This window comes from Zosterops lateralis (genome assembly GCF_965231275.1).
Source record: "Zosterops lateralis genome assembly, chromosome: 2".
In the NCBI taxonomy this organism is placed as follows: Eukaryota; Metazoa; Chordata; class Aves; order Passeriformes; family Zosteropidae; genus Zosterops; species Zosterops lateralis.
The window spans coordinates 68,897,565-68,914,152 of record NC_139763.1 but is presented as its reverse complement, the minus strand read 5'-3'; the positions used below and the strand labels follow the sequence as shown (position 1 = coordinate 68,914,152).

At 37.0% G+C, this 16,588-nt stretch overlaps 1 protein-coding gene across 6 annotated transcripts in view; it reads left to right on the top strand.

Annotated features, from left to right (window-relative positions):
* The window catches only part of FRY (FRY microtubule binding protein), a 182,291-nt gene that overhangs the window by 102,965 nt on the left and 62,738 nt on the right, over positions 1-16,588 (top strand). For all 6 annotated transcript variants that reach the window (XM_083854733.1, XM_083854732.1, XM_083854731.1 and 3 more), the window contains 14 exons: positions 595-681; positions 2,220-2,479; positions 2,831-3,020; positions 3,785-3,909; positions 4,108-4,165; positions 6,765-6,856; positions 7,059-7,231; positions 8,291-8,451; positions 9,284-9,394; positions 10,594-10,748; positions 12,772-12,871; positions 13,175-13,346; positions 15,087-15,343; positions 15,717-15,863. In XM_083854733.1, coding sequence (XP_083710859.1) covers positions 595-681; positions 2,220-2,479; positions 2,831-3,020; positions 3,785-3,909; positions 4,108-4,165; positions 6,765-6,856; positions 7,059-7,231; positions 8,291-8,451; positions 9,284-9,394; positions 10,594-10,748; positions 12,772-12,871; positions 13,175-13,346; positions 15,087-15,343; positions 15,717-15,863 — 2,088 coding nt within the window. The remainder of the gene's footprint in view (positions 1-594; positions 682-2,219; positions 2,480-2,830; positions 3,021-3,784; positions 3,910-4,107; positions 4,166-6,764; positions 6,857-7,058; positions 7,232-8,290; positions 8,452-9,283; positions 9,395-10,593; positions 10,749-12,771; positions 12,872-13,174; positions 13,347-15,086; positions 15,344-15,716; positions 15,864-16,588) is intronic.

Sequence of the window (16,588 nt, the reverse complement as noted above, 5' to 3'; positions counted from 1 at the left end):
TTTTTTACTGCATGGGTCATTTTTGTATTGTCAAGATTATAAATTTATATGGGAAATGAACCCATTCCTGTAGCATACCACTGTGTGTGAAAAAACCTACAGCATAAGACACCTTTAAGATCATTCACATACATTTTCCTTCTATAGTAAAGACTTCTAAGTCTTTTTTATGGATACAAAAATATGGAAAGTCGTGTTGTGTACTGGCGGTCACAGCTCAGTGAGCCATCTAAATGCCTAAGAACACAAATATGTGTGTTCATGGCAAAGGAATGCTTCAATAAACAGTAAGCTAATTTTTCAGTCTTTTGATACCAGCTATCCAAAGTCATTTGGGATTTTCTGATATGTGCTTTTGTTTCCTAAGCAGTGAGCTATAGCCACAAATTAACTTCATTTCAAACCACAACTTGGACTTAGTTCTGAGATTAATTTGAAAAAGACAAAATGTACCCATTGTTAACAATGAATATTTTTAGCTACTTCAGATTCATGTCATAATTTTTAGATGTTTCTGTTGCATATCCGAGAAACATAAGAAGGGAAATAATATGGTCAGAAGAGCAGTAAACTTTTGTTTTCTGTGTTATGCAGGATGATGACAAACCTATGATTGATGTCATGGATCAGTTGAGTTCTTCTATTCTTGAAAGCTTTATTCATGTGGCTGTTTCAGATTCAGTAAGTATTACTTTACTGTTACTGTGTGTGTTTACATAACAAATATCAGACATGAAAAACTAAAAATAATACTGCTAAAAATCAAAGAAATCATACAGCTTTAAGGCTCCAGCCGTCTACCCAAGAGCTCCAAGGCTCCACAATATCCCAGACAATCTGTTCCATGAAAGTAATTGTACTATGGATATGGAAGATACTGCAGATAGAGAAGATACAGAAAAAAAGAACAGTTGAGAAAGTCTTACTGCTAGCACCTCCTAATGCTGGAGGCACTTGGTAGTCACTCATTGCTGTCATCTGTTTGAGAAGGGAATAAGCTTTAGCTCCCTGGTGTCCTCAGAAAGTGGCCCTGCCTGCACACCTCAGCATAAGGTCCAAAGTAATTCACAGCTGGGGTGGATCTCTCTTTTTGCTCTCTAAGGGGCCTGATGTGTCTGTCATGCATCAGAGGAATCAGAGATTGAGCATTTTAAATAAAGAAGTGTCAGTAGAAGAACTGATACATACGACAACTGATTTTGCATGCTGGCCTGGAGATTAGTGAAAAGCGCATTTCCAAAGGGCAGGAAGAATCAGTTTGGGGCACTTCTCAGCCTCAGTAAGTTTAAAGCAACAAATGGTCCTTGCCACATTGAGTGCCCTTTCCAGGGCTGTGGGTTTGAGCCACATGTTGGATACTTAAGTAACCCCAGGCAGCAGCCAAGCTCCACACAGCTGCTCACTCACTTCCCCACCAGTGGCATGGGAGAGAGAATCAGAAGGGTAAAAGCTGGATTGAAAAACTCGTGGGTTGAGATACAGACAGTTTAACTGGGAAAGTTAAACTCTGAATGCAAGCACAGCAAAACAAGGAATTAATTCACCACTTCCCATGGGCAGGCAGGTGTTCAGCCATCTCCAAGAGACCAGGGCCCCATCATGTATAATGGTGACTTGGGAAGGCAAATGTCTTCACTCCAAAAGTCCCTTTTCCTTCTTCTTCTTCTTCCCTCACTTTATGCAGTGAGCATGATGTCATGCAGTTTGGAATCTCCCTTTGGTCAGGTGGGGTCACCTGTCCTGGCTGTGTCTCCTCCCAGCCTCCCAAGAACCCCCAGCATCCTCACCAGTGTGGCAATACAAAAGCAGAAAAAGCCTTGGCTCTGTGCATACCCTGCTCAGCAATAACAAAAACATCTTTGTATTATCAGCGCTGTGTTCAGCACAAATCAAAACACAGCCCCATACCAGTCACTGTGGAGAAAATAAACTCTACCCCAGCCAAAACCAGCACAGAAAGGGACATTAAACTGGTGGGGCAGTTGGGTCCCTCTGCATCTGAAAACAGAAACTGAGCAAGAAAGAGACTTTCTGACTTCATAATACAGGAATTAGGAAATTCGTCTGAAATAGCAGCACCTGGGTTTGGGTGTTGCCAACGTTTGAATTGTGTGCTTTCATTCTGTTCATTAATAATAAAGCAAAGCAAATGTGTTGCCTCTGTGCCTGGTTTCTGACTAGTACAGGAAGAAGTGTTAATTTATCTTTTCTCTCCATAGACAACAATTCCGTTAACACACAGTGTGGATTTGCAGTGGCTGGTGGAGTGGAATGCTGTCCTAGTAAATAGCCATTATGATGTGAAAAGTCCTTCTCATGTCTGGATTTTTGCACAGTCTGTTAAAGACCCGTGGGTTCTCTGCCTCTTCAGTTTTCTTAGGCAGGAGAATCTACCAAAGCACTGTCCTACAGCTCTCAGCTATGCTTGGCCATACGCCTTCACGAGGCTACAGCTGATAATGCCTCTTGTGGATCCAAAGTAAGTGGCAATCTGCATTTCACTTTCTTTTGTATGAGCTGTGTGATTTTAATGTAAGCTTTTCTTTGGTCCTGTGTTTGAGTATCAGTCCACACATCCTGCAAGGTGCCACACAGAAAGTGGTGCCACACAGGTTTGAGTTCCATTATTGCAACTTGTAAGGTGGAACTCCAGTTTTCTACCTCCATTGATTTTTCCTGTCTATCACATCATGTGGAATTGCAGCAGGTAGATGCATAGCATGTTTTATTCCCTCTTGAAATATTTTAAAATACTGTAATTAAAATTTTAGTACTTGTAATTAAGACTGGAAGATCGTTCTAATAATTATAATTTATTTTTAAATTCTAGCATTCCTGTTAATGCAAAGAAAACAAGTACAGCAAGCAGTGGAGACAACTATGTTACTTTGTGGAGAAACTACCTTATTCTGTGTTTTGGAGTAGCAAAGCCCAGTATTATGAGCCCAGGACACCTGCGTGCTTCAACACCCGAGATCATGGCTACCACCCCTGATGGAACAATGAACTACGATAATAAGGTGATGCAACCTCTTACAAGTAAACGATTTGTTTAGGGGGATTTTGAACTGCATCCACAGGCAAAATCTTATCCTGATGAAAGTATTTCAGTTAAGCAATATTTCAATATATGCAAAATACTTAACATACATAGTTAGCAGTTAAAACATCTGCATGATGTGATGTTGATGTGTTGATAAATATTTGGTGAAAGCCATGGTGTTTTCAATATCTTACTTTTTTTTTTTTCATTCTGGGCAATTCAAAATATAGAAGGTCTGGACATGTGTTTTGAAATTAACTTTAGTTTGTCATCCTCTTTATTTCCTTGTAGAGCACTCCAATTTGTAAATTTAAAACGTTAAGCAGTAAAGCAAATTTCTGAATGCAAATTGTATTCCTGTTGGATATATGCTTGTCAGAAACAATAATATATAAAAAACACTTTCAGGTAGTAGCAATCTGAGAGGAGCAGTAGCTCCCCAAAAGCAATTACTGAAATATTTTAATGAAACAACAAATCTAGTAAATTACAATAATCTGAACTAAAGCAAAGAGATTTCCCAGATGTATTTACGTGTTAGGCATTATTGAGGTGATTGTCAGGTAGCAGACATCTAGTTAGACCGGTGGATTGATATCCATAATAGTAAAATCATTCCAGCTTGTTTTTAAAATATGTATTGATTCTCAGACAATGTTTGTTTGTAAAAAAGAAAAAAATGTGTTTACTTAATATTGATATCCTGACAATTAAATTCAACGATATTTTAATATATTTTAGGCTATCGGAACTCCATCTGTTGGAGTCTTACTAAAGCAGCTTGTTCCTTTGATGAGACTTGAAAGCATAGAAATAACAGAATCACTTGTATTAGGATTTGGAAGAACAAATTCCCTTGTTTTCAGGTACTTCTCCACTTATTCTTAGTTATTTGCCTCTAATACAAATGCTTTAATTTTTTTTGTAACTTAAGTATATATTTAATTTTTTATTTATACTTTAGAGCTTCATTTTTATATGTTGGATAAGATATTTATCAAAATATTTATTGTTTCAAAGGACATTAGATTTTGTTTACAAGTATTTATGTTTTTTTAATTTAGGGAATTAGTAGAAGAACTCCACCCACTAATGAAAGAAGCCCTAGAAAGAAGACCAGAGGTTAGTTGCAAAAATCAAATTTACTCAGTTTTTTTTAAATGAAAAATTATTTTAAAAATAATAATTCTGTCTGTTTGAAATATGAATATATTCTTTTGTACTAACTAGCAAATTAAGCTCTGTGTGCAACAGGAATTTTATTAATTGCATAATTTATAATAACTCCATTCAAACCTAGTTTAATTTAAATTCTATCAGTGACCTACCTGAAATATACCATATAGAATTCCATTCTGAGGAAAAAATTCCCATCCAGTATTAAACCTCCTGATACAGAACTTGGATATATTGGAAATTCACTTTCACTATCTGGGGAAAAAGAAAAAAAGCTTTTACACATCTGGGCTGGAAGCACATTTTGTGGCAGTTTAGATGTGCTTTTATTTTCAGGGCACGCAGGGTCACCTATTTCAACTTCATGGAATCACAGAATGGCTGGAAGGGACCAAAGTGATCCAACCTTCCTGCTCAGGCAGGGTCAGCCTGGATCACATGGCATAGGATTCATTCTAAGTATGATCAGTTAACTGACAAATTCATCAGAGTTTTCATTTTTCACCTTCATTATAGCACTCTCTTTTGTAACAAGAGAAAGTGGTCCTGGAAGGGTTCCCAGTAGATCTTCCAAATATATACAAGAGAGAATTCTGTGTTCCTAAAAACCCCTGATGATTAAATCTGTAGCCTCAGTAAGCAGTTTAGTCACAGGATGTGTCTACGCAGCTAAACAGAAAAGCCATGGGGAGAGCTTCAGCACTGAACTCAAGTCCTGCTCGGTTCTCCCTCCTTGGCTCAGTGTTGGACCATTCCATCTGGCTCCAAGATAGAAATCTCACATGGCTCATGGACAATTATTTATAATTCTGTGTCTGGTAAATGTCCACAATCATTTCCATTCTGTATTGCTTCACACCTCAGTTCAGTTGTGTGGCTTCCATCCCTATGAAGTCACTGATTTGAAAGTCACTTGTTTTGGTACTGGGCAGAAGTGGATTAATACACCTTAGTGCAGCCACTTGGCTCTGCATTTTGTCTGTGCACCATTTAAGACAACTTAGACTTGAAAAGCTTTTTCTGGAGACACACATATCCAATGTATCCTCAGGAAAGGAACTGCTAGAATTCAGATGTTTACTGCAGTAAGAGCAAATTTAGCACATGGGATTGTCAGTAGAGGAATACAAGGACAAGAGACTGCGATCTCAATTCCTGTATTTTTCCTGATATGAATAAATGGGATGCCTTCCTGCAAGCAGTGCCACCTGGAAACCCAAGGATGACTGTATGGGCTGTGTGGCTGTAGAGAACACAGCAGGCCTCCACGTCAGCAGGCAGGTATCCAACAAACCAGAAACAATGTCCTTGAACATATGCTATGACAAGGAAGAGAATTCCCAGCATGGCCAAGAGCTGCAGGGATAAACCAAAATGGACATTACACAAGATCCGCCCTGTGGGCGCTGGCATGGAGCTTGCCAGATCACCTCTGACACTGCTGCAGGAGGCAGCTGTGTCTGGTAAATACTGTATTACAATAAAACTGCTTTATTCCTTACATGTGCTTCCTGGAGCCTTAAAACTGTAACCAGAGAAAAACAGGGCTCTGAATAGAGCAAATCAAATGGCATAATTATTTGAATAAAACCTTTGGCTGGGATGCTGCAATTCTGCTAATTCTGGGTCAGAATACCAGACAAAGCATCTACTGCTGGCCATGGACAGAGCCAGAGTCCTAGAAGAGATAGGCCCTTGATCTCAATATTGCTCAGTTTTAAAGATCAAAATCTCCATTTTTCTCTGAGCTTTTCTTTGAGTTCCTTTGAGTGCAACAGCAGCTTTTTTACCTTCTCATGTTTTTCTTGCTCAGGGGAGATACAGAATACAAACAAGTCAATTTAGCCTTTCAGCAAAGAACAGTCCTTGTTGCATCCACATCTTTCCAGGAAAGACAGGAGACAGAAAGGACAGCTTTCTAGAAAACAGTGAGATACAATGAGCCAGTTAACAACCATGCAGTCCTGTTCTGTGAGAGGAGTACATTCCTGTGGGCAAAACCCCTGCAGTCAACTCAGCCAATACTGGACTGGGGTGGTGTCTGCTAGGAGCTCACTTGAATGTGAGTGATGGTGTGCTGCAGCATTGCCAAGTTCAGGAATGGCTAATCACTAAGATAATCACTTCCTTGGGTCTGGATATACATTCTGCACTATAAGTGCCTCCAGCACCCAAACTAGATGACACTAAACTAACATGAACATCCCTATTACCTGAAGATAGCATGGGGTTTTGGTACAGGAACCTTGAATATTAGTTATTTTTATCTAGTATTTCATTTCCACATTTTCCATAAGTACTAAGGCAGTTTTTGACAGTTTTTTCAAGAGTAGTTACAAAGACAAAAAATTGATCCTGTTCAGTTTTTGTTGATGTATAAGCACAACGTTAGAGTGCAATATCCAAAAGTACTTGGGTTCCTTCGTGAAGAAAACTCTTGAACTGGAATTCTTAAATCTCACTATGATATTGGCATTTCTGAAGTTGCTAGTTTTTAATGTGTACACCTATGCATATAAATATGGTTGTTATTTTAAATTCCAAGAACAAGAAACGTCGAGAACGACGAGATCTACTAAGACTGCAGCTACTGCGAATTTTTGAACTCCTTGCTGATGCTGGTGTCATAAGTGACAGGTAGGACTATCCCCCATCATAAATATTAATATTTTACGTGATACAATTTTCAGTGTTTGCCACACTGAGATTATGTCAGTATGTTCTTTGAAGAATTGTATGATCTATCAGATATGGAGAGACTTTGTATGCATTTCTGCAGCAAACTGCAGTATAACTACTCTGTTATTCTGTATTAACATGCAATTTTCCTTTATGCTAGTACAAATGGAGCCTTAGAAAGAGATACACTAGCCCTTGGAGCCTTGTTCTTAGAATATGTTGATCTGACTCGCATGCTTTTGGAGGCTGAAAATGATAAAGAAGTCGAGATCCTTAAGGATATGAGAGCACATTTCAGTGCAATGATTGCCAACTTGATTCAGTGTGTTCCAGGTATGGAGCTAAATTATGCATTTAATATGGGTATTGGAAAAGTAATTTTTTGTTTCTTTTTTCGTCCATGCTTTTTTCACTGCTTGTGAATTTTCATATAATGAAAGTGGAATGTAGAAAATAAATTGTTCGCAAGTCTATTAAGATTGAAATAAAAATACCAATAAAGCTTGATGAAGCTTGTAATAGTCATGTCTAAGAATCACCTCTTTAAAAGCCTAGCAAAGAAATTGTCTGTGACCTCCAGGGATTTTGTATTTCTTTGGCACAAGGCCTTATTTTCTCCCATCTGACTTGATTGCCAGACTCTTCATAAGCTCAGACAGGCCTTGAAAATACAAGTAGGTACAGACAATCTGCAATATTAAATCCAGTGAAAAACTTGCCCAGGGTGTTGAGACAGTATCCCACGTTACCTGAGTCCAGTTGTATCACAAAGATTTATCCAGTTGATTTCATGCTTTTTATATATTGCAAAATCACTTCAGAAATATAACATAATTACATTAGCAAAAAAGAAAAAAAAAACCAACTTAGTTTTAAAGGCCTCAATGTAATTACTGGAAGATGAGGTCTGAGGCTTTTTTTCATTAGCTTAGGCAATTCAGCTGTTCAGAATATATACCACATATTTGTCATAAACAAAGAGCCACTAAGTTTATTTATTGTTGCTACCTATTACTGTATTAGAGTAAGACACATGTATTGTTTAGGCTCAAATTTAAAGAACTGGAAAAGCCAAGTAAATACTTGCTACTAAAGGAATGCAGGAGGCAGTGGAAAACCTGATTTTATAATCAGATTCTACAAACATGTTGGATGTACATGTTTGTACAACTACACGTTAATTCAGAACTGAAGGTTCTTAGAAATAAGACACATCTTACTCTCTTGGTTAGATTTTTTAAAGGAGCTTAGATACTTCAGAGTAAGTGTATGCTGAGCATATAAAAACCCCTCCCTTTTTGTAGAAATTTGAAAAGCATGTCATCAATTGTGCCACATGAATGTGTATTTAATATTAATAAATCACAACTATTTCTCTTTCTGTTCACTTAGTTCACCACAGGAGATTTCTCTTCCCTCAGCAGAGCTTGAGGCATCACCTGTTCATCTTATTCAGTCAGTGGGCAGGACCTTTCAGTATAATGTTCACACCACTGGACCGTTACAGTGATAGAAATCACCAGATTACAAGATACCAGTACTGTGCATTAAAGGTACTAAAGTTTTGCTGTACAAACCAGTAACAGCAATTTTTCAGCAATTTTTCAGTGAAAATACAAGTAGTTGGGGGGTCTATTTCCTTTTGTTTCAAACAATTTTGAATTGGCATATGTGATGCAAATTTGTATGCTCATATGTAAGTGTACAGTGGTACCATAGAATATAGCACTGAAGTTACTTTTTTTTTTCTTTGTTGACACTTTTCAAGGCTAATTTTAAAAAGCAGAGTGAATTTTGAAATTTTACTTAGCTGTTCATTAATGAGTTAGCAGATTCAGCAAGGAGGCCTTAAGCTCTGAAATTTGGTATAGTTCCAATTCAGTACCTCAGGATACTGAATCTGTACCAATGTACACCTCAGGAATGCCTCCCACTCTTGCCTGGAGACATGCTCAGTAATAATGTACTTCTGTGGCAAAACTAGTTGCAGCTCCCCTGCATGAGTAAGCTGGGAAAGTAATATCTTATGTACTTACATAAGCTGCACCACTTGCTGTAAGACAGTTTTAAGTTTTTGCAGTAACATACTATTGAAACATCCGAATATATTTTAATTGGTTTTGTAGCTTGATTTTTGAATACTAGATAAAATGAAAAAATGTATCTTCAAGATAGTACTCCCTCCAAAATGCTTGGAGCATGATCTGGAATCCAGTAAAATCTGTAGCAACATAATTGTTGAATTCTGGCAGTCAGCTGTTAGGATTTGCACCATAGTTCCCTCCAAGCAGAAAGCAAGTGTCAGTCCTGTTAGCCTGGACTCAAATCATTCTGAAGGGTTGGTTGTGTTACTTTCTGTGTAACTGGCGTTCTGTGTGTTCCTAGGCCATGTCAGCTGTGCTCTGCTGTGGACCTGTGTTTGATAATGTTGGTCTGTCCCCTGATGGATATCTTTACAAATGGCTCGATAACATTCTGGCTTGTCAAGACTTACGTGTAAGTACTGACCAAAATTCAGCACTGATGGACAATTACTCACTGTGCTGGGTGAGTAAAGAGTTTGTAAAGTGGGATGTTTTTCTTCTTAAAGAACATGTAATGGATTATTCTTGCCACTTTCCATTTCTGTGAAGATGGGCTTTGACTTTGTACCTACAGTCATACTTCCGTGTTTGTAGCTGATTGGACTGCCTCTTTGGTTAAGGAGGAGTAGACTGGTGATTTATAGTAAGTGGAGAGAGAGACAACAATCTTTCCCTTTTGGTATCTTGCACTTGATCCTGCTCTTCTCCCTAAAACTCTCATACCAGCACACATAACTCTGCTCTGGAAAGTAAATAGCAGAACCTAAATAAATGCATATGAAGCAGCTAGAGGATAGATAGAGGATTGGAAATGGTAATTGATTAGGAAAAAAAAAAATGTTGAACAATTTAAAGAAGAAATGAATAGCTGCAGAGAAAATCCTTCAGAAATTACATGGGATTTTGGAATGTTGGTAGGGACTGAGCTCTGAAGATATGTGCAAGTGATATGCAGTCTACAAGCAGTCACCTGCACTTGGTGACAGAATATTAATAGGCCTTAGTGTTTGGTGTACCAGCACTGTCCTGTACAGAAAGATCACGAAGTCCAAGCCTTAGTTGTGATGTGTTTGTAGCAGTGGTGGTACCAGGATTAAGTGATTCACAGTCTGTAGGGAGAGTCATTAGGTTGCTTGATGTAGTTGGATTAAACATGTAAGTTTTCAGTCTTGTAAAAGGTATTTTTCTTTGTCTAGCTTGCTTCTGTGTTAGTCAAAAGAAGGATAAACATGAAGGTTTGTCACTCTGTGTAATTCACATGCAGTAGGAAATCCGTTAGCAAGTCAGTTAATTGATACAAAAGGACGTTGCCCAAAACCACCTATTGAGTAACTTAGAATTTCCAAAAATTCTGCTTTTTTTTTTTATTGTTGTGCCTAACTTTGGAAAATTTATTTCATTTATATGTCTTTGTACATACATTTTTTTCGAGTGTTGAAACCTGAGTCACATTCCAACTCTGCTATCCCTAAAATAAATTTATTACAAATGTTCTAATTTCTTTTACATATTTGAATTTTCCATTTTTGCCCTGTTTTGCCTATGTCCCTCTGAGAATTTTAGAGAATGAACATGTCTGACCCCATCAATCATCTTTTGACCTTTACTCAGGTTCACCAGCTTGGGTGTGAAGTTGTAGTCCTGTTGCTAGAACTGAATCCTGATCAAATCAATCTCTTCAACTGGGCTATAGATCGATGTTACACGGGATCATACCAGCTTGCCTCTGGGTGCTTCAAAGCCATTGCAACTGTGTGTGGAAGCAGGTATTAATTAATTTATTAATCTACACTTTCAAATGTAAAAATAAAACTGAAGGTTCAGCTCGCTGTATTGTTAAGGGTTGTTGGTCACACTCATATCTTCTCAAACACTTGATTTTCATGATTCTGAAAACAAAGTTGATGTGCTCAGTAGAAGATGTTCTTACTATAATTATATTTGAAATCTGGGGAATTTTGATGCTATTTTGCTCAGAAAGATACAAAAAGAGCTACAACTTTTTATTTGAATGTAGGTCATAAATCTGGTTTCAAAAATTTGGCATGGTTTTTAATTTTGTTTATAAAAGGAAAAAAATGTTTTCAATGTCAATAGCTTGAAAGTCATTATTTTGACATGTCATTATCTTGAAAGTCATGTCCTTTTTCTAAATTGGCTTTCATTTGATTTGTTTAGTTCCTTCCCTGTCAACTGGTATCATCATTACTGCTAATGCTGAGCAAGCACAAGCTACATGAAAACATGAAGACATGAAAACAAATATTGCTTTTGTGTCAGGCCTTCATAAAACTCTATCCCTTTTTTATTTTCAAGGACAAAATTTACAGATAAATTAAATAATGCAGTTATTTGCATCTTATTAAAATAAATGCGAAAATTTACTCCTCGCAAAAATAATTTGGCAAGAGGCATGATCAGCGTAGAAAAAACTCAAGAGAGAAAAAATTGGGAATTTGAAAATCAAAATAAGTCACATATTTCAAAGTTTTCCTGCAAAACTGTTTTGTTCTCGACAGGAACAACTAGATTAGAGACTGCATTATGTGGAGATTTTTAAAATTTGAATGGAATTTGTGTTTGCAAACTCAGTTATGTTAACAGGGTTTTTATTTTAATGAACACAGGACCAGAGCAGTTTCAGCCAGTGTTTTTTCCTCAAATTGTGTTACCTGTGCCACTGTGACCTAAAAATTAATCTTTTCCATTCCTCCAGTAAAAACTGAGAGTATGATCTATGTGACTTATTTTGAAGAGAAAATCCTCTTTCTAGCAAGATGGGAGTTTTTATTAATATTTGAAAGCTGTTAATAGTTTTTGCTCTATCATCTATCAAAATGTATCAGGAGACCACTGATAAACTGCTTGTTAAATGAGCAGCAATTGATGATGTCTATCCAACTTTATACAAAGAAGCCACTTCCCTTCATTTCTTTTCTTTTTGTGTTTATTTTTCAAGCAGTGGAAGGGCAAAGAGCCAGTTACAGAGCTTGGCTTGCAGCTAGTATATGGAATTACCAACAATGTCCCATACCACACACGTATCTGCCATTTTAAAAAGTCCAAATAGGCATCCTGTGGCCATCCAGGAGTGCTGTAGCTGACATCTAGGGTGATAAATTGATGGTTCACAATTCAATCAGTGCATTTACAAATCATCATGAGAAAACAGAAACCTGTTTAGTGCAAATCCAAATATTATGATGTGGGATTTACTCCTCTAACAATATTCTTATTAACACTTTGGTATGTTTAACCTTAAATTGATGCTGACTTTATAGATAGCAGACCTTTTGAAGCTGATCTTCATGTTTAGTCTTTGAAAACAATTTTCATAAAATTGTCTAATAGCTCAGAATGTTCATGTCAGAGATAATGTCTTTTGTCCAAATGGACTGTTTTAATTGCAGCTTGACCTAAGAAATAATTTTCATGCCCCCCATTTTCTTTCATGGGTGTCAGCCTGTCCTGTAAACAGTTTAGGCTATAAATTAAAATGAATTGACAGTCATAGACACAGGTATTGCATTTCTGACTGTGGGTAACTCAGTGCATTCTGAAGCGTTAGCCTAAGGTAATTATAAGTAATCCTTTCTTTCTTCCTGTTCACCAGATGGTCCTTTGATCAAGCAGTGTGTATTCATAAGAGCTCCCTTTCCCATATTCTGATGGTAGAAGAGAAAAAAGAAAGATGACATTCTCTTTAGACCATATTACACAGTAAATCAGAGTGAATATAATCTGCATTCCTCACCAGCATTCACAGAAATCTTCTGTTTATTCTTCTAGGAACTATCCTTTTGATATCGTGACGCTTTTAAATTTGGTGCTGTTCAAGGCATCTGACACCAACAGAGAGATTTATGAAATTTCCATGCAACTTATGCAGGCACGTATCAGCTACTTATTTTTTTCTCCTATTCTTGGAGACTTTTTTGGTGAACTTTTTGTAAAGTACTGTTATTTACACATTAGTTTTGTTTTGAAAATAAGCAATCAGTTTTGTCCTAGCTATAAAAACTTACGCAAATATTTATATAAAAATTAATGTTATAGTGTCTTTCATATGTGGAGCCTGTACTCTGAAACATATAGAGCGTTCTCTGATAGCTAAACTTCAAATGCTGATATTTCCTGTTTTAATGAATTTTTATTGTCTCATTCCCTTTTTTTTTTCTTTTGTCTTTTATAGATCCTTGAATCAAAGCTTTTTGTTTATTCAAAAAAGGTAGCTGAGCAAAGACCAGGCAGTATTTTGTATGGGACACATGGTCCATTGCCACCTCTTTACAGTGTCTCACTTGCCCTTCTTTCATATGAACTGGCAAGGATGTATCCTGAACTCACCCTCCCACTTTTTTCAGGTACCTATATTTATTTGACTTATTATGTCCTTTACATTTTTGTACAAATGCTAGACTGCTGTCATTTTGAACCACAGTTCTGTTTATAAATTTAGCTTGACCTGTTTCTATTCTGGTTCAGGTCAAATCAGATTTAGGAGTCCTCTCTATATTTCCTACAGGTATTCACACAAAGTACAGTCCCTCTTCGGGGATTCTGTGCCACTTATGTGATCTTAGGGTAACTTTGAAATTACAAGTGCCCTGAATGAGTTAAAATTACACTGACAAACTCTACTATGATGGGTTCTCATGTGATTCTTCTTACACATGGATTTACATAGATCATACTTGTGAGGATATTTTCTTCATTTTGTATAAACATGACTTTAACTTCAGGCAGATTGCCTGTGTCCAGTTCTACCAATGATTCAAATCACTCTGAGTGATCTCTACCTTCTGTTATTTGCCACATCTGCATGTCTGAGCATGTTTTATCAGAAATATATATTTTCAGGATTACTGAAAAAAATGTTAAAGAATGAGACCTGCAGGAGCACAATTCAGAATATACCCACTGTGAGGCCATTCCTGGGAACAATGATGTTTTGAGACATATCTGTCTGGTTTAATCAATCTTATGTGTTGCTCTAGTTTTTAAATAACAGAGTGCAAATGTCTGTAATCGTGGGATTTTTTACTGGCTCTTAAAATCCCTTTCTGTTTTTTTTACTCAGTCTGTAGGGGCTGGAGGGAGGGTAAAGGAACAATACATCACCCTTACATTTCTCAGTGCCCAAGATACCATGAGTTATTTATAACTGGTGTAGGGAAATTCTGAAGGCTCATTTGTCATTAAGCAAATGCTGTTCATTATCTCTGTTATTGTCTGCTCATGTGGCTGTAATGACTGTGTCATTTAAAAAAAATCTCAGATATACAGGATATTACAGTTCAAGTGAGACATCCTTTCTGTACCTCTAGAATCATAGGGAGGAGAAACAGTGTGTATCTTCTTGATTTTTAAAAACCAGGCAGTGAGTAAAAAAAGGAAATGGTTGCTCTACTGATTTTACATAAGAATTCTGGTAAAGAGAGATAATGTGGTTCATTTTGGCAGGAAGCTATATATCTTATCCCAGATTTTCCAAATCCCTTTGTCTTACAGTGCCAGTTCTTTTTATGTAAACTGTATAAAGTGCTGTATACAAGCATTCCTGAACTGACAGCCAGCTATGAATTTTATAGAGATTCCCACAGGAAGTAGGATCCCAATATATGCAAGATTTTTTTGGTAAATTCAGTATAATAAGTTCCTTATTATTTAAACTATAGCTTAGAAACCTGCAGGCCAGTGAGGCATTTGTAATCTGCAGAACATTTTTGTATATTCTCCAGAAGCTCTTGGAATTCTAGAGTAACCAATAGTAACTGAATTATCCTTTTTCCTCTTTGTTGACATTGACACCTCACTTAATACATAGCATGGCACGGTAGCAAGGGGTGACTTTCTATTTCTATGCCCAGACTGAGTTAGTTATTTCAGATAGAAGACATGATCAATTGCTTGCTATTATTGAACATTAATTCCATGTTTCTCTTCAGGAAATTCAAGAACATGTTTTTTTATGCATGTGGTGTGCAGGGTAAAAACCATCAGGTGGTCTAACAAATGTAAGAAATGTGATTTAAACAGTGTACTTAGGGTTTCCATCATAAATTAATATTATGATATTAACTTTTCAACTCTTACTACTTTAGAGGTAAGCCAGCGATTTCCAACAACACATCCAAATGGAAGACAGATCATGCTTACCTATCTGCTGCCATGGCTTCATAATATTGAACTGGTGGACAACAGACTGCTCCTCCCTGGCTCAAGCCCTACCACTCCAGAAGATGAACTGAAGGACAAGGATGGGGAAATAGCAGTCACAAGTGGACTAAAAGGCAATGGCTGGGGCTCACCTGAGGCCACCTCCCTGGTTCTTAATAATCTCATGTATATGACAGCCAAGGTAAAAAGACAAATCAGACAAAGAAACTAACCTGTAAAACTTTTGTTTCTTCCCTTCACTACCAGAATTTTTATACTGGAACAGTCTGTACTAATCAAACCAAACCTGCTTAATTTTAGGATTACTTGAATTTACAGTCCTCAAGACTTTTATTTTCTCTTATGATTTAAGTCTGCCTGTGGATCAGAACCTAAATAGTTGTAAATTAAGTTTATACTCTGAAGTCTGTCAGGTAGCTTTTTTAAAATACTGTTTTGTAACTTTTTACAGCATTTCACTGGGTTTTTTTTGTGTGAGAAAATGTTCTAAAAGAACGTGCTTTAGTTTGGAAGTCTGCATATTTTAAGGAATGTGTGCCTATGATTCTTTGCAGTATGGAGATGAAATTCCTGGACCAGAGATGGAAAATGTCTGGAATGCTTTGGCCAACAATGAAAAATGGAGTAACAACCTTAGGATAACACTGCAGTTCCTCATTAGTTTGTGTGGTGTTAGCAGTGATACCATCCTTTTACCCTATGTAAGTCTTTGCACTTTATTTTATTTACTGCTGATTACAGAGGTTGAAGTGAAGAAAACAGCTATTACCTGCAGAAAATAAATTTCTGTATCAAACCCAAGAAATACCAACATACTCCCTAACACACTGTACAAAATTAAATGGCAGGAATAGAAGTGCCAGGAAACTGAAATCAAAAAAAGAAATTGAGTAGTTCAAATCTCAGCCTGCAGCAGCAGAGCACACCCCATTGCAAATGAGAATTGGGTTTCTCTCAAGGAAAAAGAAACTTTGCATGTTTGTGAATGGGGACAATAACAGACTGGCCATAAATTGCCAGAAAATGCTACATCCTCTTCTTTGCCCAACTAGAGCTTTCTGTGGGACATCTCAACAGACAGAAGAGAGTTAACCTTTATAAGCTCCTTACCATATCAACTTCTGCCTCTGCATGACTGTCATAAATTATCTAACAGTTGCTGCAATCTGCAACTCAAACTGTGCTGGATATTATTATTATTCAAGTTAAAATAAAATCAGGGCTGTCTGAGAAAACCAGGCTACTTCCATTCCCATGTTCCTTATTGCTCAGTTGCTGAGTCAAACAGAGTCTAAATTTAGTGAATTTTCCAGCCCAATTACAATATGTTGTTTTATTAGTTAGCCTCTTTCCATTTATTTCCCCAAAATAAATCTGAAGTTAGTATTGATGTGATGGAATTTATCTAAAAAGCCTCATAAACATA